The sequence below is a fragment of the Gopherus evgoodei genome, chromosome 1 (genome assembly GCF_007399415.2).
Source record: "Gopherus evgoodei ecotype Sinaloan lineage chromosome 1, rGopEvg1_v1.p, whole genome shotgun sequence".
Lineage (NCBI taxonomy): Eukaryota > Metazoa > Chordata > Testudines > Testudinidae > Gopherus > Gopherus evgoodei.
The window spans coordinates 227,379,720-227,405,507 of record NC_044322.1 but is presented as its reverse complement, the minus strand read 5'-3'; the positions used below and the strand labels follow the sequence as shown (position 1 = coordinate 227,405,507).

Here is a 25,788-nt window from a genome sequence, read left to right as displayed (position 1 = left end):
ATAATATCATTTTGCTTAGTCTGTCCACAGCACATTAATACATATGATACTGATCATTTACAAACCCAATACTCACCATTTTCTATGAAGCATGGTAAATTGTGCAGGAGCATTAGACGTCCATGCAAATGACTGGCATTCTCTTGCACAGGAAATTTGAGAGGCACTGTAAGCACTAAGCGCTGATTTCCAGCATTGAATTTATACAAAACTCTCTCTCTCTAGTGCAGGTTTTCCTTTATTGGCCTTCATCTTCTTTTGTTGATTTTCTGCATAATAAGCAAAAGAGCATGTCGTATTTTTTATATATATTCACATATTTCAGCTGTTAACAAAAAGAAACACAAAATGTGATTTGGCAATAATTAAAATATTCAGGGAAGGGGACATAATAGCCAACATTTTTTTTAAAAAATATAGGTGCCTACATTTAGGGCAGGTCTACACTATAGCTTAAGCTGATATAACTTGCATTGCTCAGGAGTGTGAAAAAATCCCCTGGTGAGCGATGCAGCTTTTGCTTCTCACCAAGGTGAAGTAATTATGACAACTGGAGAGTGCTCTCCTGTAGGCACAGTGTGTCTTTACTGGATGCGCTACAGCCAATGTAGCAATATAGTGTAGACTTGCCCTAAGACTGCTAAAAATCACATTTAGGTACTTAATAAGTTGCTGATTTTCAGAAGTGCTGAGCACCTGGAAGCTTCCACTGATTTTAGTGACTAAATATGGATTTAGCATCCATTTCTGAAAATGTGGCTTAGGGCCCCCAAATTCAAACATGCTATTGGCATAGTGCAAATTACCATCAGTAGCCTTGCTGAAGTCAAATGCTGTGTCCAACAGCATGCATTTGTATGTTCAGACCCAAAGAGACCATACATGTTAATTAGGATTTCACTTCCTCCTAATGCAGATATATTAAAACAGGGAGGGAATATTTTGGGTTAAGTGTACATTTTAGAATGAAAATTGTTTTGAGGGGTTTATACAAATGTAATAGAACAATTTTAAAAGACCTAAGTTACAAAACCTAAAATGAATATGTTTTCATGAATTTAAAAACACACGAATTAGAATACGAAGTAGGTATGCACCCACGAAAGCTTATGCTCCAATACATCTGTTAGTCTTTAAAGTGTCACAGGACTCTTCGTCGCTTTTTACAGCTCCAGACTAACACAGCTACCCCTCTGATACTTGACAAATTAGAAGTTTGCTTGTATTTAAACAGTGCCTTGCAAGGTTTGCAACTCAAACCTTACAGCATTGTACGAGTCCAAGAGAACAGAAAGTGAAACTGGCTAGTTTATTGTCATATCCAAACTTGGTGAAGTGCAAAAAGTAACCAATAATTATTTCACTTTTTACAACCACATACATTAATGAAAAAAGAATAGGGGAGGACCATGTCCCCTATGCTTATGTGAGCAGAGGGGACCTGATGCAGACAGAACTTCTCTGGCTGCATTAAAAGAGGTTTGTCACCTGCAGGACACCATTCTACTATCAGCGGGAAGCTGCACCCTGGGATTTCTGAGGGTGGGGGAAGGATGAGATGGAGAAAAGCCCTATTGCACCATTGCACAAATGAAGGGAAAAGTTAATGATGTCTGAGATTTTACTCTCCTCGGACACTCTGTCCCCGGTGGCCTAGGTTAACTCAGACTAACTGACCATAACGATCCTTTCCTGACCTGCAGCGCTAGGAAGGCTGAATGAGAGCCAGGGCTTCCGTCCACACTGGCCAGCACGACACACGCCTTAGAGCCCCGAGCCCGGCGCTGCCCACGCTCGGGAGTGGCTCGCGCGGCACCGGGGTTCGTTCGGGGATGACGCAGCCCCGGCTCCGGACAGAACATCCGCGCGCTCCGGCGCAGAAACACCCAACGGTCCCGCCCTCTCACCCCGCCCGAGGCCTAAGTCAATCGCGCCAGTCACCGCGAGGAGGGGCGGGGGTGGCGAGCCTGGCCCCCCACCGAGAGCCGGGCCGGCCCTGGGCTCCCTGCCCTGGCCGCTGGCGCCAGTGATGGGGGGAGGGAGCTGAGCCCCGCCCTCACCTGAGCCCCAGCGGGCGGGGAGAGCAGCTGGTCCAGGCTTTTGGACAGTGGGGCGGGGTTGCTGCGCCGAGCGGTTCCTTCGGATCCGGCGCCGCAGATTCGCCTTCTCCTGCTCCCTCGGGCCCCGCCTCCTTTTTTGTGCCGGTGACGAATGTGCCGGGCCGGCGCGAGCGCGCGCGGGAAGAGGAGCGGCCCGCCAGACTAGTGGGGAAGTCAGCGCCGCCCCACCGCGATGGAGCGGCCGGTCAGGAGGTGGGTCCCCTCCCCCGAGCGCACGCGGGCCAGGGGCGCTGTCCCTGCGGCGCCGACCGTTGCAGGGCGGGGCAGCGCGGGAGCAGCTCCGCGGCCTCCACCTGTTGGGGTGGGGGGGTCGCTTGTGACAAGCCCCCGCCCCCTGCAGAGCCCGGCCCGGCGGGCTGCGGTCAGGCCTGTCCGAGCCAGGACGCAGCCTGAGTCTCACTCACCCCTGGTAGCGGGTGGCTCCGTCTGCCGGGGGCAGTTCAGCGCCGCGGCCGGGGGTAACGGTCATGTGGCTCCTCCTCTGTAGCGTAGCCCTTGGCCTCTCTTGGCGGCCTGGTCACTGTCAGCGCCTGTGGCCGGGGGGGGGTTTGATAGTCTGACGCTCTGTCTAGCTCAGTGATGTCAGCATGGCCCCGCCACTGTTACTGCATGGTGTGTGTGCGCGGTGCGGGGCCTCACTGGGAGCGTTGGGTGGATTGTACTTTCTGCCTGGGGACTGTGGGATGGCCCCTGAAAGCTAGTTACAGTTGATGTAAGCTACGCAGTGTCTTCACTGATGTTACATTGACTGTGACTCTGCACCACTTCGGGAAATGGTGTTACTAAGGCCATGTTTACACTACAGAGTTAAGTTGGCTTAAGTTATGTTGATCATAAGCTGCTTTAATTACATCAGTTGTGCACATCTGTACAACGCTCTTTGTGTCGTCAGATCATGTTCACAATCAGATCTTTTGCATGGACAGAGTGTTGCCTTGTAGTTATCTCACTGTGCAATTTGCCACTTTCTGCCACTGGCAGGTCTGGGAATGGATCACAGTGCATGATGGGTAAGGTTATGATTAGGTGACAGAGGTCATGGGTTCTGAAACTTCCAGAGACTTCCATGACTTTTTCCACTTGAGCCCCAGGGAAGTGGGGCTGGGGCTGGAGCTGAAGCTGTCAGTCCCTGTCCCTGCCCTCTCTCCCCCTGAAGCTCCCAGCCGCCCTAGGCAGTGGGGGGACCCTGGAGCCCAGCAGTTGTGGGTGTTGGACCATCTTCTCCATCCGCATTTGTTCAGGGATATTTTAGTAAAAGTCAGGGACAGGTCACAGGCTTCTGTGAATTTTGTTTATTGCCCATGACCTATCCCTGATTTTTACCAAAATACCTGTGACAAAATTTTAGCATTAATCATGGGGTTGTGCTCATCATCCCATGATGTAGTTCTTTCTGTCTGATCATTCTGTGGGCTTCCAACTTCATTTCGCACCATTTTTTAATAGCCCCTGTAAACTGCACTTGCCATCTCTGCCTGAAGCAGTTCTGAACTGCTAAACAGTCTGGTGATAAGCATTATGAACCCAAAGCAGCTGGTCCTGTAGTATTTCAATGAGCTGGGAAACAGAAGGTGAATCTGTGGTGCCTGCCTTGCTGTGTGCAGTCGAAAGAAACAATTCAAGATTGTTGCTGGCAATTATGGAGTAGCTGCACACTATTGACTGTTGCTTGTTATCTGAGGTCAGTACCACTGAGTCATGAGAGCGCATTGTGATGCGTGTCTGGGGTGACAAGCAGTGGCTGCAGAACTTTTGGATGTGCAAAGCCACTGTCCTGGACTGTGTGCAGAGTTTGCCGCTACCGTGTAGTGTAAGGACCACCAGAATGAGAGCTGCATTCACAGTGGAAAAGCGAGTGGAGATTGCTGTGTGGAAGCAGGCAACTCCAGACTGCTACCAGTCAGTTGCAAATCAGTTTGGAGTTGGAAAGTCCATCCTGAGGGTTGTGGTGATGTAAGGCCTTGTCTACACTACAGAGTTGCAGCGCTGGTGAGGGGGTTACAGCGCTGCAACTTAGGATATGTACACACTTGCACAGCACGGGCAGTGCTGCAACTCCCTGGTTGCAGCGCTGGCTGTACACCCGGTCGAGCCTCGGGTGTAGAGGATCCAGCGCTGGTGATCCAGCGCTGGTCAGCAAGTGTAGACACCCACCAGCGTTTTTATTGACCTCCGTGGCATAAGCAGGTATCCCAGCATACCTTAGAAGCCTCTCTGGTAATCATGCAAATTCCACTGCCCTGGGCTCACCTGACCCCTCCTTTAAATGCCCCGGGAATTTTAAAAATCCCCTTCCTGTTTGCTCAGCCAGGTGTGGAGTGCAATTAATCAATCAATCACTCAGTGACCATGCCTCCACGCACCAAACGAGCCCCAGCATGGACCAATGCAGAGCTGCAGGACCTCATAAGTGTTTGGGGAGAGGAGGCTGTGCAAGCACAGCTGCGCTCCAGAAGGAGAAATTATGATACCTATGGGCAGATATCGCAGTCCTTGATGAGAAGGGGCCATGAACGGGATGCGTTGCAGTGCAGGGTCAAAATTAAAGAGCTGAGGAGTGCTTACTGCAAAGCTCGTGAGGGAAATCACCGCTCAGGAGCTGCCCCCCACGACCTACCGTTTTTACCAGGAGCTGGATGCCATACTTGGATGTGACCCCCACTGCCAATCCTAGGAGCACGATGGAGAGTTCAGAGCAGGGAGAAGTGGGGGAGGTTGTAGAGGACGGCGACAGTGAGGCTACTGGCGTGGAGGGAGACACTCCGGAGTCCCAGTACACAGGCAGCCAGGAGCTCTTCTCAAGCCAGGAGGAGGCTAGCCATCGCAGCAGCAGGAAGTTGATGGTGAGGAAGAAACTGAGGATCGTGCTCGGGTAAGTAGATTTTTATGTTTTGGGAGAGGAGGGTTTTGGGTATGGCTGCCTGCATGCATGCCTAAACGTGGAATAGCCCATTTGATTTGCTCTATCACGTCTCTGTAATCTGCCTCGGTAATCTCTTGAAAAGTTGCAGCAAGAGCGTTTGCAATTTGCTTTCACGGAGAGTCACCGTGGTCCCTGTCCCGATCAGGCTAACTCGTCCGATCCACTGTGCAGCGAGGGGTGGGGGGACCATGGCTGCACACAGGCAAGCTGCATAGGGGCCAGGGCGGTATCCACATTCCTGTAGAAGACCCTCCCTCTCTTCCCAGGTAACACGCAGCAGTGATATGTCTGGCAGTAGGAAACCCTGTTGAGAATTTAGGGATACTTGAGTGCAGGGCGCCAGGTTCGCTTTTCCCCAGCCCATTGTGCTCTGTTGTTAACCCCCCCCCCCAGCACGTAGCCAGCCACACGGTGTGCTCCTGTGTTCCCCACCCCCCCCTCCCAGCACGTAGGCATCCACGCAGTGTGCTCCGGTGTTATGCACCCCCCTCCAAGCAGGCATCCAGCACCGTGGTGCTTCTCTCCCCTCCCCCCCCCCCAGCAGGACGGCGTGAACGCGGACCAAAGCCCAACACCCCCCCCCCCCCCAAGCAGCTCACCACCTTCCTGTTCACTACTATCCCCTCTTCAGGACACCAGCTACCTCCTGTACCCATTGCAGATAAACCCCAGTGACCCATTGGTCAATTCCCACTCCCAAGGGGAAATCGGGGGAAACCACTCACCCATTGCTCGCCATGACTTTTAGCTTCTCTGCCCTCTCTGTGTTATGTGAGGTATGTGAGAAGGATGCTACCAAAAGTCTAAAAAGTCCTTCACTGTGTGATGATAAACAATGTAGCCTCTGTGTATTACATGGTTCTATCTCTCTTTTTTCTAGTGACCTTGACTACTGCAGCCGGATCACTGGCCTCACGTAGGTTGCAGAACTTGAGAAGGAATCCCAGAAAATCAAAAGAGGAATTGATCAAATCTGTTATGAGTCACTACAACAGAGAAAGTAGGAAGACACAGGAATGGAGAGAGAAAATGTATGAATGGAGACAGAGTGTACATGAATGGAGGCAAACAGAAAGCAAGAGTCTGCCAAAAAAACCACAAAGCAGATGATAAGCCTCCTGGCTCGCCAAACTGAGTCTTTCGAGTCTCTCGTAGCCATGCAGACAAATATGTACCGTTGTAACCCACAGCCCTCCCAAAGCCCTCTTTCTTGTTCCCCAGTATTTCCACAAAACAACTTTCTCCAGCAGCCAGTTCCTTATTATCCCCAGCTGCCCCCAACACCTGTACGATCACCTACCAGCCCTGATAACTATAATTCTTACCCTGTTCACTCCACCCTCATTATCCTGCAGCATACTAATCCTGAAGTGCAGCAGACATTGAATAGTGATCAAAATAGGACATATTCAAACCTGTGAATGTACAGTCCACCACCCCAACCCCCTTGCCTTTTATGTACTGTATGTTGAATAAAGGATTTTTTTTCTTTTTCACTACGTTATATTATTGCTGGAAGTGTTAAATATTGTAAAGCAAAGCACATCAAATGCATCAAACATTACTGTTGGCTCTCAGCATCAAATTGCTCCCTTAAAGCATCCCTAATCCTTGAAGCCCTTTCCTAGGCCTCCCTATTAGCCCTGCTCTCTGGCTGAGCAAACTCATCCTCTAGGCGTCGAACCTCGGAGGTCCATTCCTCACTGAATCTTTCACCCTTCCTTTCACAAATATTATGGAGGGTACAGCACGCGGATATAACAGCGGTGATGCTGCTTTCCCCCAAATCTAGCTTCCCATAAGACAGCGCCAGCGGGCTTTCAAACGGCCAAAAGCACACTCCACAGTCATTCTGCACCGGCTCAGCCTGTAGTTGAACCGGTCCTTGCTCCTGTCAAGCTTCCCTGTATATGGTTTCATGAGCCAGGGCATTAAGGGGTAAGTGGGGTCTCCAAGGATCACAGTGGGCATTTCGACGTCCCCTACTGTGATCTTGCGGTCTGGGAAAAAAGTCCCGGCCCTCAGCCTCCTGAACAGGGAACTGTTCCTAAAGATGCGTGCATCGTGCACCTTTCCAGGCCATCCTGAGTAAATGTCAGTGAAACGCCCACGGTGATACACAAGCGCTTGCAGAACCACGGAGAAATACCCCTTGCGATTAACATACTCTGATGCCAGGTGGGGTGGTGACAGAATAGGAATATGCGTCCCATCTTTTGCCCCTCCACAGTTAGGGAAACTCATTTCTGCAAAGCCATCCACAATGTCCTGCACATTCCCAAGAGTCACGGTTCTTCTTAGCAGGGTGCGATTAATGGCTGTGCAAACTTGCATCAGCACCATTCCAACGGTAGACTTGCCCACTCCAAACTGGTTCGCCACCGATCTGAAGCAGTCTGGAGTTGCCAGCTTCCAGATTGCAATAGCCACCCGCTTCTCCATTGGCAGGGCAGCTCTCAATCTCGTGTCCCTGCGCCGCAGGGTAGGGGCAAGCTCAGCACACAGTGCCATGAAAGTGGCTTTTCTCATCCGAAAGTTCTGCAGCCACTGCTCATCGTTCCAGGATTTCAGGACGATGTGATCCCACCACTGACTGCTGGTTTCCCGAGCCCAAACGTGCCGTTCCACGGAGCTGAGCACGTCTGTTACTGCCACAAGCAGTTTACTGTCTTCACCGTGAGGCGATTCAATATCATCGTCTGACTCCTCACTGTCACTGTCACTCTCATTTTGCAGCTGAAGGAATAGCTCCACTGCCATGCGTGATGTGCTTGCAACATTCATCAGCAAGGTCGTCAGCAGCTCAGGCTCCATTTATAACAAAAACCGCAGAAATCGCGCTGCAGAATCACAATGCCGCCGAACTGCTCAAAATGTGTAGCAAAGTACCACGGGGCATTGGAACAGGAAGCGGAAAGACCCTCACACTTCCTTCCCCTTCCCACAAGCAACAGCGCCGAAATGGGACGAGGTGATCTGTGGGATAGCTGCCCACAATGCACCACTCCCAACAGTGCTGCAAGTGCTGTAAATGTGGTCATGCTGCAGCGCTGGTTGTTGTAAGTGTGGCCACTCTGCAGCGCTGGCCCTACACAGCTGTACTAACACAGCTGCAACTACCAGCGCTGCAAAACTGTAAGTGTAGACAAGCCCTAAGTGTGCAGGGCCTGCAGGGCCATCAGTCGCCTGCTGTGAAGGACTGATTCTGGGTAATGTGCAGGAAATACTTGATGGCTTTGCAGCAGTGGGATTCCTTAACTGCAGTGGGGCGATAGATGGCACGCACATCCCAGGTTTGGCCCCAGACCATCTTGCAACAGAGTATATCAACTGAAAGGGCTACTTCTCCAGGGTCTTGTAGGTGCTGGTGGAACATCAGGGCTGTTTCACTGACATTAATGTGGGTTGGTCAGGGAAGATTCATGATGCATGCATCTTTAGGATCACTGGACTGTATAGAAAGCTGCACGCTGGGAATTTCTTTTTCAACCAGAAGATTCCAATGGAGGATGTGCAAATGCCCATAGTGATCCTGGGATCCCCACATACCTCTTGCCCCCGTCTAGGTTACACTGGGAACCTAAACAGCAGCAAGGAAGTTTTCAACAACAGGCTCAGCGGGGGACAAATGACCACTGAATGTGCCTTTGGCACGGTAGACCTTGATGAGGACAATATTCCGATTGTCATAGCAGCCTGCTCTGTTCTGCATAGCATTTGTGAAGCAAAGGGAAAATATTTCTCCAGGGATGGAGCGCTAAGATAGATCAGCTGGCTGCTGAATTTAATTAGCCAGATACCAGATCAGTTAGAGGAGCTCAGCAGGGAGCTATTCGAATCAGGGAGGCTTTGAAGGAGCGTTTTGACAATGAGCCTCAGTAATGTGTCTTTATGTGATGCATTCGGCCAAGGAGCGTTTACTTGCTTCCTTGAATGACTCCTGTAATGCTTGCTTCCTGAGCTTTAAAGTGTAGTGAGTAAATATTCCTCTACTTATAGCCAGTGTATTTGAATTTTCACAGAAACTACTATGTGCATGACACACAGACTCATTTTGTTTCAAAGACTATACTTTAATTAAAGGATAAAACATATTTTTTTTTTTGTACACGGGGGACGTGGCAATGAGGAACAGTCTCTCCATTAAGGCTCTCAGAGCTGTGTGTAACTCAAATTTTCATCATGAAACTAGTCTCTAGGGGTGGAGTGCAAGGGGTACTGCGACGGAATGGGAACATCTGAGAATGTGTTGTGGAAGTTTGGGAGAGGGCATGGAACAGCAGTCTGAATTCACTGTAGGGGGAGTCATGCATGGATGTGCTCAGACTGCAGCACTATGAGGGACTTGGGCATCTCACGCTGACTCTCTAGTAGCTTTATCATCTACTCATGTCCATCTATCATCTGCTCCTGCCCCTGTCTCCTTTCTAGACTGTCCAGCCTGAGTTTTCCCTCCATGATCTTGTTTTGCTATCTGCTGTATGTGTTGACTGCAGCACTTGCAAAACATATTCTCTTTACTCCTCCTGGTTCTCTTCCTTATCTGATGGAGGTGCTCTGCCGGGGTGTAGGAATTGATCCTCAAGGGAACATCTGCAGAAGCCAAGGAAACAAAGAACAGAGACAATATTGTGAGTGCACTGACAACTGTGAATCACAATAGTCGCATATACCTCTTTCTCACTGTCCCTTGGCTAGCACACAGCTTGACAAGAGTCCCAAATAGGGTGAGTTCAGCAGAGGTGGATGGGGGGGAGAGGGGAAGATGTTAGGAAGAGGGAATGGGCAAGAAGGGACAAAAATTCTGGGTAGTTTGCAAAGAGGATCACTATATGTGTCTAGAGAGACTATTCTGAGTATTAGCACCCTTTTCCACAGGCTGGAGTAATCAAATCCGATTACCTCACTCCTGAAGGTAATCCGGGATTCAACGGTGCATCTTCTGCATGCATGCAGCTTCAGGGCGGGTCCATATGCTGCTTGCCTATGTGCCACTTTGGTCCCTGCAGAAATAATTGCTCATTGGTGCGGCGAAGTTTCCTACAGCGGGGGAGAAACAAGGTAGCTCTGCCAAGGAATCGTTGGCAGAGGATTGCAGAGTACCTATATGAAAGCTTCCCAGAGATCTGTATGGAGGATTCCTTAGACATTAACAAACTTTTCTGCCAGGCCCCCACTACTTAGCTGCATAGACTCTGTTAGTAATTTCTGTCCCTTATCCTTCTACCATATAACAAAGTAAATGAGACCTCAATCTCACATCACTGTGCAGTATCAAAGGAAAATGTGTGTTTACCAAAGCATGCATCTGGTGCTTCCTGGGCATCAGTGCTGGGACTGACTAAACCCCCCTGGAGTCAAAAATAGGTCCTGACTTGCAATGCCACCAGTCGACTTTGTCACATGTCCCACATCCTCCCGCAACGCCACTTCCTGATCTACCACTTTGTCCTTGCGGTTAACTCTGCTGGCTGCTGCCTCCAGCCCCCCAAAGTATCCATTGAGCTCTGGGCAGTAGAGGTAGGGTCGCTGCTGAGGATGGCATCCAGCTCCTGTTAGCAGTGACTTATCTTTGGTGCTACACCAGAGTGATAGTTTGCCTCCCTTGCCTTCTGCTATGCCCACCTTAGTGCCTTGATCTTAACATGGCACTGTTGTTTGTCCCTTCTGCAGGCCATGAGCAATCTGTCCATAGATATCAAAGTTCTTACAACTTGACTGAAGCTGTGACTGCTCAGCCTTCTCTCTCAACAGATCAAGCAGATCCAACAGGTCTGGTGTACTCCAGGCAGGAGCGCCTCTGTTGCAGAAAGCCGGCATGGTCAGCTGAGAAGATGCTGTATGAACAGTCCATGCTGAGCAAAGAGAAAGAGGAATCTCAAAAATTCCTAGGCCTTCAATCAGTTGAAGGATACATGCCTGTGTTCCTGCAGGGCAGCAGAGATAAAACTGTCGACCAGTGCGGTCGTGATAGGCATTGTGGGACACCTCTTGGAGGCCAATTCGGACAACATAAGCAGGTTCAGTGTCTAGACGGACATTGAGTCACACTAACTAGATCACAAAATGCTCTATGCCTCTCGTGGAGGTGGTTTTATTTTGTCAGAGTAGGGGAGTTACATTGATGGGAAGAACATTTCAGTGCGTATATCCGCACTGTTTTGCTGACGAAAGCTGACTTTTGTCAACAAAACTGTGTAGTGTACACAAAGCTTAATGGGGCAGTTACATTTGTGGAGTGAAATGTAAGTGTATACTCTTCCACAGTTAGGTTGATGTAACCTGTCTTGCGTCAACCTATGTAGTGTAGACCAGGCCTGAGAAGCCCTCCTAAAAGCTTGATGTTAGGCAAGTATGCATCTAAGGTATGTACAGTTCTCCACTCACTTTGGTGATAGGTGCCATATGGTTGCAAGTAACTGCTTATGTATGTGCAAAAGATAAGGTGAGTGAGGTAATATCTTTTATTGGACCAACTTCTGTCGCTGAGAGAGGTGAGCTTATCTCTGATATCTGATAACACAGCTACAACAACACTACATATAATCATACATTTATCCAAACTTGTTTGCTGTTATTTATTTCCCTATCTTGGATGGGGAAGGACTTATAAGACTTGCAACACTCTAGCATCTGCACCTGTCCCCAAACAGCTTTCAGTCTGAGAAAATGAACATAAAGACCCCAGTTTTGACACTGGCTTTTTTTTCTAAGCTATAATCCCACAATGAGCTCTGCATGGGCAGATCCGTGTACCTGTGCTGAAGTCATTGTAGGATCAGTGTTTCCCTTTCATTGAATATCTGTTTCTGATTTTTTTCCAGATTCATTATCTTGTACTGTTATTTTTTGTCTATATTTCTCACATTGCTCTCCTAAATACCTATTATTTCCATGTCCTCACTCATAATGAAGTTGAATGTGCTCAGCAGGTTTGAGTCACTAGTGAATAAATATATTGTGGATCAGATCTTAGGCCCCAATCCTGCTATGAGCTCTGTGCAGGCAGGCAGATCCCTGTGCTTGTCAGAAATCCTATTAAAGTCAACAGATCTCCATGTGGGCTTGAGTTGGCTGGTATGTAACTCATTGCAGGATCAAGGGCCTAAGTAATGTATTGAAAGTTTTGATGATGCAGTCTTTGCATATAGTAATATTTATAGTATGATCTTACAATTTAGTCTAGGAAACAAAATCTAAAAGTACCATGAAGAAAACATCTCAAATGACTGTACGAGACAATAATGTGATTTATAAGATTTTTTTAAAGAAGGAAATAGTTATCACGAGAAATTGTGTACATAGAAGAAATAAATCAACTTGGCAACAAAAAGCCATTTACTGCCAAAATACTTGAGTAGCTGGACACTAACGCATGTTGAATTGAGCTTATAGTTTATATGATAGCAATGACTAACTATATATATGAATAGAGACTGATTTGAAAAGGGGAATTAGTGCAATGCTGAGAAACTAAAATTAACAAACAATGGTTCTTGTGTTGAATGACTAATAATGTGTGTTGTTTTGTCACAGGAATAAGAAAATTGTTGATTATTCACAGTTTGGGGACTTTGAAAATGATGGTAAGTGGTCCACTATTATCCACACCAGAAAGAGTTAAGGTCTGCAATAGCTTTGTTTAAAACATTGGTTCAGTGAAAAGACTCTTATTGGCTTCAGTGGAATCAAATTCAGGCCCTGTTAGAGTACAATCCATATTATAAGGATATTACACAATAGCAGTGATATTTACACTGCTGACCTGTTCATAATATTGGGTTAGTTCAACCCCTCTTGCAGAAAAAAAAAATTGTAGGAGGCGACTTGGGGCAGGAGAGCTCTGCTAGGTTTTTCTCGCAGAGATTTCTCTGACGTTTTTCCAGAGGGATAGTGGTCTATTCCATGTCCTTCCATGGAACAGGCCACAGAGTTTTCTGTAAATCACAGTGATCTGCAGAAATCTAGGACCATCTGTGCAGAGGTCTCATGCCTCTCTCACCTCCATCCCATTCAAACTTGATATTATCACTTATTTTTATTGCAATTTTTTGCATCGTAGTTATACAAAAAAAATTGTGCTAAAGACAAAATTTTAAAATTCTTGGACTGCTTTTAGTCTGTTATCCCCGATTTTCAGTCTTTGTTCCCAGTTTGGGCCTTGGAGGACTAAAGAAGTATACTTTGTAAGGGGCAGTGTAATGAAAGGGGGGAGATCATTAAGAATGGCAGTGTAATGAAAGGGGGGAGATCATTAAGAATGGGAATCATTAAAAGGAAAAGATTCCAAAAGACCAAGGACTGTAAGAATGATGTATATTGAATGGTATTCAATTGCCAGAAGAACTTGAATCTCAAGTGAATGAGAACTCTGAGAACACATTTGAGATTGAAACTTTATCCTCATATTGATAATAATTAATTAACTTGAATATTTACATCTTGAAAATGGTTAGAAATAGTAAGAACATAAGAACGGCCGTACCAGGTCAGACCAAAAGTCCATCTAGCCCCGTATCTGTCTACTGACAGCGGCCAATGCCAGGTGCCCCAGAGAGAGTGAACCTAACAGGCGATGATCAAGCGGTCTCTCTCCTGCCATCCATCTCCATCCTCTGACAAACAGAGGCTAGGGACACCATTCCTTACCCATCCTGGCTAATAGCCATTTATGGACTTCACCACCATGAAGCTGCTGCAAAAGGGGGAGAATGATCAGGTCTCACTATGATTATGATCTACATTTAGCTAGTACCTTTTGTTCAAGAGTATCTCAAAGCTCATTACAGCTACATCTGTTATCTGATTATGAGACTGAAAATTGGTTTAATAGTTTCAGATGAGAGCCATAAGAACATAAATGTTTTAGAATATTTTATATTTGTGATTTAAATACATTTTCTGAGGAGAGAGACTTTTTCGTGGTTGTTGGAGAAACTTGCACTGTATGGGCTAAACTATTTCTAACTTGCACATGTTTTCGTAAACAGATGAAGACTTTGCCTGTGTACCTGCACCTTTAAAAAAAAAATCTAGAGTAGTACCTACAGAGACAAATAGAGAGAAAAAGGAGAAGCAGAAAAGGCCACACAGAGAGGTGACTACAGTGCCGAAGAAAACACCCAATAAAAGGTAAGAGGTAATGACGTGTAGTTAGTTGTGTGCAATAGAAAAGCTTCATCTCAACAACACTTCAATTTCTTAATTTTCCTCAAGTTTTACACTTTCCTTGAGTATAGTTTAAATAACTACAAATAAAGGTCTAGCATATTAGTCTAAGATTTATTATCAAATTCTTTTGCTCACTAATGAGTGAAGGATAATCTAATAATGTCTAATGACAAGAGTGCCTGCACCACAGTCCGCTAGGTGGACCATTTTGCCGACATGAAGCACTGTGGATTTCAACAGGGCTCTACACTGGTGCAGAGATCTGCCTGCATAGGTCCAGTGCAGGTTTGTGATCTAAATTATGTAAATTTGTGACTAACCTAATCTATAGTTCTAGGGAACCCATCAGTATAGTACATGAAAACACTGTATGGCCTATAGGCTTAGTATACAAAAGTGAACAGGCGACACTTGACATGGTTTTAATCGGGCTGCAACTTCATTATTAGATGCCTGGGACTACCTGGCAGATAGAAGTGTACAGTGCAGGTAGCTCGTGTTCATTCAATATCTACCAGGGGGGCTTCCAACTGCCCCCCACTTTTTCCAGCCAGGTCCCCTAGACAACCCGTTGCTGGGACTTTACCATCCTCCCTTCCCACCCACTCTCAACGATGGTTAAGGTAGGCTATGAGAAAAGGGGGTTTGCTCCCAGTCATAGGAGCCCCAAATACCCCTCATCACTCATTCTGTTCCTTTAAACAACAGCTCCTTTTTAAGTCCCTTACCAACCATTCTGTACATTCTGTACCATACAGTCTGTCCCTGTATCCCTTCCCTATGGAGTACCTGCACTCGACATCCACCCCACGTTTACATAATGAGTTGCAACATAATAGTCTAACACCTTTCCTTACTCACCATAACAAAACCCTCCTTGACCCTGCTATGGGGGAAGGTGAAAAAAACCTCCACTCTACCTAGGCCAATCTGGTTGTGAAGGGAAGGCAAAACAAAATCCCCACTCCATCTAAGTCAGTTGGGTGGTGAGGGAAAAATTCCTTCCCAACCCTCCTAGAAAGGAGCGGCTAGCTGATTCCCACAGCAGGTTCTGACCAAAACTGGTATTTTGCAACCTCAGGGGAGGGAGGCAGGTGCTGCTCCATCTGGTCCAGGGAAAGGGGCTTTCTGCGCTGGGCTTGCCCCTTTTGAATTCCCCAGCCCTTCCAGCCCCTGGGATGAATCAGCCAGTTGCCTCGCTGGCTCGCTCCCCTTTTGCAGCAGCTTCTGAGCCTCACCCCACTCCATCCCCCAGTGCTATTCCCTCTTTCCAGCAAGCTCCTCCCTCCGCTTAAAGGTGCAGTACAGTGAAAGGTTCAAACGAGCAAACTTTGGGCTTCAACAAAAGTTCAGCTCGTGTTTACAGAAATTAAGAAGTACATCTTAATAAAAGTCAAATAAAACTTATTTTAAACAACTTTTTTGGCAGAAAATATTTTATGTAGAATTCCATACCAATAGGATATTTTCTACAAATGAAATCTATTTTTTCAGTCTGTTATTGATAATTAATGTGTGTACATCATTTTGAAGACATAAAGCATTCTATATTGGTAAATGCAAAGTATTTCTGTTATATCAAGTGAATTTCACAAACCTGTGCTCATTTGTTATGCAGTAAATTACAGATTATGTATTGTAACATTTTTTATTATTTCCTGCATAAGTACTGATTTATAATTACATTAATGAGTAGCTGTTCAGAAGTAGCTTTGCATTGCTTCAGTTCGTGAAAATAATATTCACTAGATTTGCTGGAAACATTTTTCCTATGATGTTTTTTACTTGTTTCAGGATAGCCTTGGATGACAAACTTTACCAGCGAGATTTAGAAGTTGCGTTAGCCTTATCAGTGAAAGAACCATCTGCAGACATCCTTGAAGTACAAGATTCACAAGAACAAGGTTCTCTTTACAGTTAAAATGCATTTCAGCTTTTCCCATTTTAAGCTATTCCTTCATTGTATTTGGCATCCTTTGTAGTTGCTTTATAACTGTGCTGATATTGTATCCTTTCTTTTAATAAATTAATTGAGAAGACTTGAAAATTTCTTTTTATTCGTTGATGGGAGGAGGTTTATCATACCAAATTGTGCTAATGCTAAGCAGTGCTGTGCAATTTTGAAAAAAACCTACCAGAATCACTTGTTTATTATACAGATTAAGTTTCAGTCTTTGACTATCCTAAATATAAAGCTCTTGGGTTGATTAAACTTTCCAAGAACAATATTAACTTTGTCTCATAGGATCTGATGCAACTCACCATTGATGTCAGTAGTAAAATTTCCATTAACTTCAATGACAGTTGAATTGGGCCCATGAAGTCTCGCAGTCCTCAAAATCTGCAGATTTAGACTTTGGAATAATGAGGAGCGGAAGCTGTTTTAATGGTGCATGTACACTACTGAGGACACTGTCCATCCCTGACAAAAGATGATGATCTTTGCAAGCGGATGTATTAGAGACTTAATTTTACAATTGCAAATTTAGTCTTTGGAGTGTACAGTAAAATCTGCATCAATACTCAAAATTTGTGGATTTTCCACAATAATGCCATCTTTTTGTCCAATCTTTTACTGGAATGTAGATCTGTAATTACAAAGAAGTATTACTAAACATTACATGCATTTTCTCTGTTTCCAAAATGTGTGGCAGGAGAAAAACATAGTTAAAATTTAAAAAAAAAAGTGTGATAAAATGTTTTAATTGCATTTATACTCCATATTATAACCTCTTCCTCAACACTGTACTGTGCTGTCTGCACATTGTTTCCTTATAGTGAACATGGATATAATGCAATTCCATTTATTTTAAAGAAGAGAGAAAATCACAAATTATTTCAGCCCATCACAGTATGGCAACTGTAATTCTGGTCAAAGTTAATATATTACATTGCAGCTTTTCTGTGATGAAAAATAATGACATCATTATCTCCTAAAGAGAGCTTTATATGGAATCTGCTCGAGTTTAGCTTGTTTTGGCTAAATTACTTTCATTTCTTGATATCCTGAGTCTTTATAGTGCTAATTTTCAAATGCTAATATTTTATGCATTTTTTCAAATATAGGCATCAAAAAATGTACAGCAATTGAATTAGAAAGTGTAGATAACAGTTCCCTCCTCTCTGACTGCAGTGCAGATAGTGGTCTCTTAGGTAAGTTATTTTTGTGTCTGTCTGTATATGTAAATATATATATATATTACGTGTAAGAGTGTTTCTTTTCAGGAAAGTGAAGGTAAAAACTGTTGGAGAATAAAAACAATTTTAAGTTGTATAGATATGCTTTGGTCTGAAAGGTATATTCAGTCTGTTTAGATCTAAATTTGGCTCTTGTCTTAAAATTGGTAAGAATTGAGTTCCAAATGATCTTTTTGAACTATCAATTTATCATCAAGAAGTGAACACTGAACAAGCCACATGCATCATATGCATGCACAAATATTTTAAGGTACGGCTTATCTCCTTGGAAGATCTAAGTACTCTCAATTCCCTGACTTTTCACTCTTAACACCTTGATTCCAGAATAGCATTGCCAACTTTTACCTGCAAAAAGGACTCATCAGAGCAATTTTTAAAAAGATAAAACAAAATGAGAATTACAGACGTTTGAAGAAGCTCAGATACTGTGCACTTGGATGATGATCTCCAGAAATATATATATATATATATACTCGTTCATAAGCCAAATTTTTTTAGTAAGAAAGGGAATCACCGGAGAAGGGGGTGGTCAGCTTATGAATGACTATAGAGAGGGAGAGGTGGTACACAGCTCCTCCCCACAACAGAGGGAGCAAGGAGAGGCAGCAGAGCCAGACGGGAACAGGCGGGACCAGAGTCTCTCCACTTCTGGCCATGCTGCTCTCCCCCCAGCCTCCGAAGCAGCTGCAGGTCCGGGGCTGGCAGGTTGAAGCCAGACTGCTCAGCCCCGCTCGCCAGAGCAACCTGTGGCCACGTTGCCAGAGCACGCTGCAGCTGTGCCACCCGGCCCAGCCCGCTGGAACATGCTGCAGCCGCACCACCTGGTCTGGCCCACCGGAGCAGGCTGTGACCATGCTGCCCTGCCGGAGCAGCTCCAGTCAGGTGAGACATCCTCCCCAGATAAGGTGGGAAAGGATGGGATGGTGAGAGTGTGGGGGTCCCGGGCTAGGGGTGGGGTCATGTGGGGAGTGGTCACAGGGGTTACTCCCCTGACTCCCAGCTTCTCTCCGCCCCAAAATTTCCCCACCAGTTGCTGTCCCGGCCCATCAGCGTAAGCCACTGGCGCACCGGGACACTTTGTTTACTTAGGTTTACCTCTGTGCCTGCAGACGTTCAAGGTAAACAAATCATCTCGGCCGACCAGCGGCTTACCCTGATGGCCCGGGAGCCAAAGTTGCTGACCCGAATTATAGGGCTGGCTTGTGAACAGGTTATAAAAATTTTCCGGCTTATGATCGAGTATATACAATACTCAGAATCCGTAGTGGAAACTATGGCTCCAGTCCAGCAAAACACTTAGTACTTACTTACTATTAAGCATGCAACCAGTCCCTTTATTAACTTGTGTTAATAAGACCAATGTTTATCCTGCAGGCCCCGATCAGGTCACAGTTGATAGTGATATCCCCACAGATGGCCATAGGCAAAGAAAAGCAGCATCTAAAGCTGTGTCACAGCAGAAGTTACTGATAGATGACAGTAATGAGGGAGACCATGCTCATAACTATGAGCCAGAGTTTGTGTCTGGTAAGTTATCTACTATTAAATATTTCCTATTGGATATGTTTTGAATATGTCTAATTATTCTGAGAGAGAAATATTTTCAGTGAAATGTGTACTGTTTTCAATCTTATACCTGTGTTCCTCTTTGAAATACAACAATTTGTTGTTAGTGTTGTGTCTTGAATGCATTTCAAGAGACCAAAGCTAAGGGCCAGGTTTTTGACATTGTCAGTTGAGCTTATTCATCCATATTTGATCTTCAATGTGTTTTAGCCTAGGACTCCAAACATGGTTTCCTTTTGTTCAGAATATGCTAGAAAACTAGGGTGGCCAACAATAAATTGCACTCCTAGAAAAGAGATGTCAAACCTCATATATTTTTTTCTGCTGTTTAGATGAGGAATCAGAGGGTGGCTCAGATTTCAGTGAGGAAGATGATGAAGACTTTGCTGCAAAAAGAAGAAACTAAAGAAATAAAAGGAAAGAAATTAAGTAAAGGTCCAAACAGAAAAGAAAAGAACCCCCTCAAATCCAGAATTAATGCTACAGGTAAAGCTTGATGTAATCAGCAAAAAGTACAGGGCTTGTCTAAACAAACAGTTAGTGAATATGCAGCCAGAGTGTGAATCTACAACAGGAGTCAGCAACTCTTTCAGAAGTGATTGCCAAGTCTTCATTTATTCACTCTAATTTAAGGTTCACGTGCTACTAATACTTTTAATGTTTTTAGAAGGACTCTCTCTATAAGTGGACTTGTAGGCTCTAAAGTTGACATTGTTTGTTTTTGAGTGCAGTTATGCAAAATAAATCTACATTTGTAAGTTACACTTTCACAATAAGAGATTTCCTACAGTACTTGTATGAGATCAATTGAAAACTACTATTTATTTTATCATTTTTACTGTGCAAATATTTATGATTAATATAATATGAAGTGATCACTGTACACTTTGTATTCTGTGTTGTAATTGAAATCACAACATATTTGAAAATGTAGAAAAACATCCAAAATATTTAATACATTTCAGTTGGTATTCTGTTTAACAGTGTGATTAAAACGGGAAATAATAGCAATTCATTTTTTTTAGTTAATCACAGGAATTAACCACGATTAATCGACAGCCCTAGAAATAATTATTTAATCTTTAAGTTAGAGTAATTATCAGTTTTAGGTGTAACAAGTAAAATCAAAATGAACAGACAGAGGCATGATTTTTTTTAATTCATAGACTCATAGACTCTAGGACTGGAAGGGACCTCGAGAGGTCATCGAGTCCAGTCCCCTGCCCTCATGGCAGGACCAAATACTGTCTAGACCATCCCTAATAGACATTTATCTAACCTACTCTTAAATATCTCCAGAGATGGAGATTCCACAACTTCCTTAGGCAATCTATTCCAGTATTTAACTACCCTGACAGTTAGGAACTTTTTCCTTATGGTCCAACCCTAAATCTCCCTTGCTGCAGTTTAAGCCCATTGCTTCTTGTTCTATCATTGGAGGCTAAGGTGAACAAGTTTTCTCCCTCCTCCTGATGACACCCGTTTAGATACCTGAAAACTGCTATCATGTCCCCTCTCAGTCTTCTCTTTTCCAAACTAAAACAAACCCAATTCCTTAGCCTTCCTTCTAGGTCATGTTCTCAAGACATTTAATCATTCTTGTTGCTCTTCTCTGGACCCTCTCCAATTTCTCCACATCTTTCTTGAAATGCGGTGCCCAGGACTGGACACAATACTCCAGTTGAGGCCTAACCAGTGCAGAGTAAAGCGGAAGAATGACTTCTCGTGTCTTGTTTACAGCACACCTGTTAATGCATCCCAGAATCACATTTGCTTTTTTTGCAACAGTATCACACTGTTGACTCATATTAAGCTTGTGGTCTACTATGACCCCTAGATCTCTTTCTGCCATACTCCTTCCTAGACAGTCTCTTCCCATTCTGTATGTGTGAAACTGATTGTTCCTTCCTAGGTGGAGCACTTTGCATTTATCTTTATTGAACTTCATCCTGTTTACCTCAGACCATTTCTCCAATTTGTCCAGATCATTTTGAATTTTGACCCTGTCCTCCAAAGCAGTTGCAATCCCTCCCAGTTTGGTATCATCCGCAAACTTAATAAGCGTACTTTCTATGCCAACATCTAAATTGTTGATGAAGATATTGAACAGAACCGGTCCCAAAACAGACCCCTGCGGAACCCCACTTGTTATACCTTTCCAGCAGGATTGGGAGCCATTAACTACTACTCTCTGAGTACGGTTATCCAGCCAGTTATGCACCCACCTTATAGTAGCCCCATCTAAATTGTACTTTCCTAGTTTATCTATAAGAATATCATGTGAGACTGTATCAAATGCCTTACTAAAGTCTAGGTATATCACATCCACCGCTTCTCCCTTATCCACAAGGCTCGTTATCCTATCAAAGAACGCTATCAGACTAGTTTGACACGATTTGTTCTTTACAAATCCATGCTGGCTATTCCCTATCACCTTACCACCTTCCAAGTGTTTGAAGATAATTTCTTTGATTACCTGGTCCATTATCTTCCCTGGCACAGAAGTTAAACTAACTGGTCTGTAGTTTCCTGGGTTGTTTTTATTTCCCTTTTTATAGATGGGCACTATATTTGCCCCCTTCCAGTCTTCTGGAATCTCCCCCGTCTCCCATGATTTCCCAAAGATAATAGCTAGAGGCTCAGATACCTCTTCTATTAACTCGTTGAGTATTCTAGGATGCATTTCATCAGGCCCCGGTAACTTGCAGGCATCTAACTTTTCTAAGTGATTTTTTACTTGCTCTTTTTTATTTGACTGTATCCCTTTAATAAAAAACCCCCAAAACATAACCATGATTAATTTAGGTTTTATACATTATTTTACATTTAAGTCCTTATCGTATGAGCACATCTGGCTTGGTGGGTCCCTGAACCCACAATGATTGCTTACAGGGAATCAAAGCCTTAATGATCTTCAGTGTTATTAGTAGCATAGTTAGATATTTATTTACCACACTTGAGTTACAGGGTCACCGTGGTCTCTTTAACCACCATATGTATCACACAACACCTTTTAAAAAACTATTTCTTACATATGTGTTAAATAACTATGCATCAGACCTGCTATTGTGATTTAGTTTCAAACGCTTCAGCTAAATCATATATTACAGAACCAGTTTAATTGTGGTGTGGGAAATGTTTTTTTTCTTGTAGTTTATGGCAGATTTGTGTTAGCTTGTCCTTTCATGCAGTTCTACAATACATCGTGTGCCAGTAACGAGATAAGTGCCTACTTCTAAACCAAGAAATAAATATGAGGCTATAACCTGTTCAAATAAATGAACCTGCGTTGATTGGAAGGCATGATTCTTAAGACATATCCACCTGTATTTCTTTGAATTGAATGATCCTCACTTGCACAGTAATTTTGTGCCGTATGATTTCTTTAATAAAGAGCAATTTTTCTAAAGCTTTTTTTTGTTTTCCAGCCAAAGTGACTCCAGTAGTTTCTCTCCACGGGTAATCCAAGCAAAATCTCAGTTAACATTGAAGGAGACATCAAGTTCTCCAGAACCTGTTGGAGAACCTTTATACGCATCAAGTCCCTCAACAGACAAGAAGAAGCCCAAATGGATACCACCAGGTATATGCAGTATGATAGCTGTAGACAAATATACCTATTTACATGTGTTTAAAAAGGTGTTCTCTAAAGTATTTATATTTCTGAATGAGTACCTCCTCATCAAATCATGAGCTACTCCACTCATCTCTGTGTCCTACAGTCACTTTTCCCACACAAAATTAACTTGCCCACTTCCCAGCTGTCTCAATAACTTTCTCCTGAAAGGACAAAGGTGCTCAAGTTTTTCCCAATAGCGTGGCCGAATCACAATATACGGATTGTGGACGTTTCGTCTTTTAAGGATGGTCCAGCATCCCTGTTGCATTGCACTATTTGCTCCTTACAGAAATAATAGTGGGCAAGTATTGTGTATTTGTAGCTGTCTTTAGTATGAAAAGTGTTTGGTCTTTTTTGGAAACTTAGATCACACTGCTACTGCCTCTTGCTTTTTCACCTTTCTGTTTTATTCTTCTGCATGTGGATCCTTTATGCTTGGTCCTCTTTCCTTGCACGTGACTACATACTCTCCTCCTTTTCTACTACATATGCTGCTAAATGCCTAGTTCCATGCTCATCCTCCAGTCATACGTCCTGCCCCTGCTGGTGGCTCTGAGTGGTAACTCACAGTTTCAGGCAGAGCAGATCCTGTAGGGGAGACTCGTAGTATCTGTCCTGTGTAGCAGCGGCCTCTAATGTAAACTGCTAGGCTATGGGCTTTTTGTTCTCTGTTGTTTTTTACATATACCCTGCCTCTTCATGGCAATAAAGACAGGATATCTATAAAAGCAGTTGATTTAAAAAGCTGAAGGAATATAGGACCATGAGCCCTGCTAATGCTCTGCAGAGCACCAGCAAGTGTACAGCAGACCATATTTTGAGAAATGCTGTATTATGGTAGCAGAGTGAAATGTATTGGTGTCACTCTGAGGTTACATGTAGCGGGGGCCTTAAAATTGTCTCCTACAGATTTTGCATCCTTCTGCTGTAGCTATCAAGTATGTTCCCACTGGCAACGTACCTTATTTTTATGTGCTTTCCTGCAATAATTGTTCAGGCCTTTCTGCAGTTTCCATAAGAGGAGACTTAATTAGCTCTTCTGTAATAACTTTTTTGTAAGTTAGTGATGACAATTTTTCTGTTAATTTCTGACATTTGTTTTGTTTTAAAATGCTTTCAGCTGCCTCAGGATGCAGTAGTAACCACTTGGAGGAATTCAGTTAAATCACCTACTCAGGGTCTCAGACTTGGCCTGTTCCAGATTAGCACGAGTGAAACCGCTGCACCCAGCTGCTGCCAGCAGTTGAATGGTCTATGAAAGCGTCTCTCACTTGAAGGACTACTGTTGGAAAGAATTGGGTGTGTGGTAGGGTTCTGTGTTTTTAAACAGGGTTGAAAACAAATGAGCAGAAAACTATTCATTAAACTGTTCATTCAGAGGGAGGAAATGCTGTCAATGTTGCTTGTCTGTTACTAATAAAGGGCCTTCATCCTTCAAGGTGCAGTGTACCACCAGTGAAGTGCTGGGCACCTTCAGCTGCTGAATAATATTACTTAATCAACTAGACCTCAGGTTGCTCAGCACCTTGATGGATCAGGCCCAAAGAAAGAGATTGTATATTTGAGACTGTATCCTTCTGATGTCTGGCCTCTTTTGGAAAAAAAAATAGGCATTACATTTTTAAATTGCATAAAAACAGAATCTAAAAAGCAGTTTATCAATTATGGATCTAAATATATAGAATGGATTCTTAATGTAACCTTAAAGTTACAGTTTGAATTCCAAATTTTTAGTATTCATTCTGTTCATAGTCCAATTAAAGCATCCCTTTAGTAAGTGAAATCATTGTTCCTCTCGGTCCAGAAAAGTTGATTCTCAAATCTTGTTAAAACTTACTGATAGTTGTATTTGTGTGGATTTTATAGCTAAGAATGTATAATGTCTTGCTTAGAAAATTGTATTTTAAAAAAAAGTAAAATAAAATATATTTTGTAGACAGCTAGTTGTAATAGTAGCTGCCTTATGCATTTGAAAATTTCTCACAAACTTTGGCCCTAGTCCTGCAAATATGTAAGCATTACTTTATGTATGTGATTAGTCCCTTGAAGTCAGTGGAACTAGTTGTGAGACAAATCCAAACCCATTGAAGTTAAGCACATGTTTAAATTTTGCAAAATCAAGGGATTTATGATTATTTATTGCACAATAAATAGATTTTCATATAGTTTTGGAATGGTAGTTACTGAACCACTAGGACCTGACCTTAATTTAGAAATGATGAGTCAATGAACCAAAAGCAGATCTTGTCTAAGCAGGTGCACTCCCACAAAAGTCAGTTTGTGCCAACACAAGGGATGAATTTGACCTCATAACAATTCAAAGGATTGGGTAATGAGTCAGTGAATCATTTGCAAATAGAGTATAGTTTTTAACTTCTTAATTCCCTTCAGTATGGGATATGGGGCAAAGGCATTAAAGGGATAAATACCCAATTGTTCAGAATAATATTTGAATATAATTTTGTGACGTATGATGCTGTTTGAAGTAAACTATAACTTAACTGTAATTAATCCTTTTATATAATTATACTTTTGCAGTACAATGTGATTATAAAAATAAACAAGATACTAAAAGATTTATTGTGGATTTAAGAACTGAAGAGGTTAATGGTTTCCTGGGAATAACTAAGAGGAATTCTTGGTTCTATGTAATAGATTCAATTTTTTAGGCAAGTCACCTGACCTCCGGGTGCCTCAATCATCCCTCTGGCAATGTTAGATAAAAACTGGACCGTCAATGATAGACATATAATTCCTTTCAGTAGTTTATGCAATGTATTGAGCTCTAAATGCATTCACAGCAAGATGTTCACTGCATGCCATGATTTGGTTTCTGTCGTAAATATTTGTATATTCTGTCATAAGTAATGGTATAGTTTGGGGTCTAGCGTTAATACAATACTTTTTTTGTTAATAAAAAGCAAAGGGGGTGAGAGTATAAATGAAGAAAGAACACAGTATTTAGCTCAGTTTGCTATAGTTTGACAATCCCATCAAAATTATTTAAAACAGAACAAAAGAACCTCTGATCACTGACCCTAATCCTAACAGAGAGACAAGATGAGGTAATCTCTTTTATTGGCCCAACGTCTGTTGGTAAGAGTGACAATCTTTCAATCTTACACAGATCTGAAGAAGAGCTCTGTATAAGCTTGAAAGCTTCTCTCTCACGAAGAGAAGTTGGTCCAATA

The 25,788-nt window shown here is 43.5% G+C and overlaps 2 protein-coding genes across 2 annotated transcripts in view; one reads left to right on the top strand and one right to left on the bottom strand.

Annotated features, from left to right (window-relative positions):
• The window catches only part of C1H12orf4 (chromosome 1 C12orf4 homolog), a 33,100-nt gene extending 31,061 nt beyond the window's left edge, over positions 1 to 2,039 (bottom strand). The window contains 2 exon segments of the mRNA XM_030538600.1: positions 77 to 269; positions 1,698 to 2,039. Coding sequence (XP_030394460.1) covers positions 77 to 113 — 37 coding nt within the window. The 5' untranslated portion in view covers positions 114 to 269; positions 1,698 to 2,039.
• Positions 2,040 to 2,078: 39 nt separating this feature from the next.
• Positions 2,079 to 24,536, top strand: RAD51AP1 (RAD51 associated protein 1). Its single transcript, XM_030538608.1, is given in 13 exon segments — positions 2,079 to 2,312; positions 12,580 to 12,629; positions 14,034 to 14,175; positions 16,009 to 16,118; positions 17,281 to 17,367; positions 18,787 to 18,939; positions 19,311 to 19,407; positions 19,409 to 19,464; positions 22,407 to 22,424; positions 22,427 to 22,561; positions 23,718 to 23,751; positions 23,753 to 23,792; positions 23,794 to 24,536. Coding segments are annotated over 13 exon segments (993 nt in total). The 5' UTR covers positions 2,079 to 2,292; the 3' UTR covers positions 23,845 to 24,536.
• Positions 24,537 to 25,788: the final 1,252 nt, after the last annotated feature.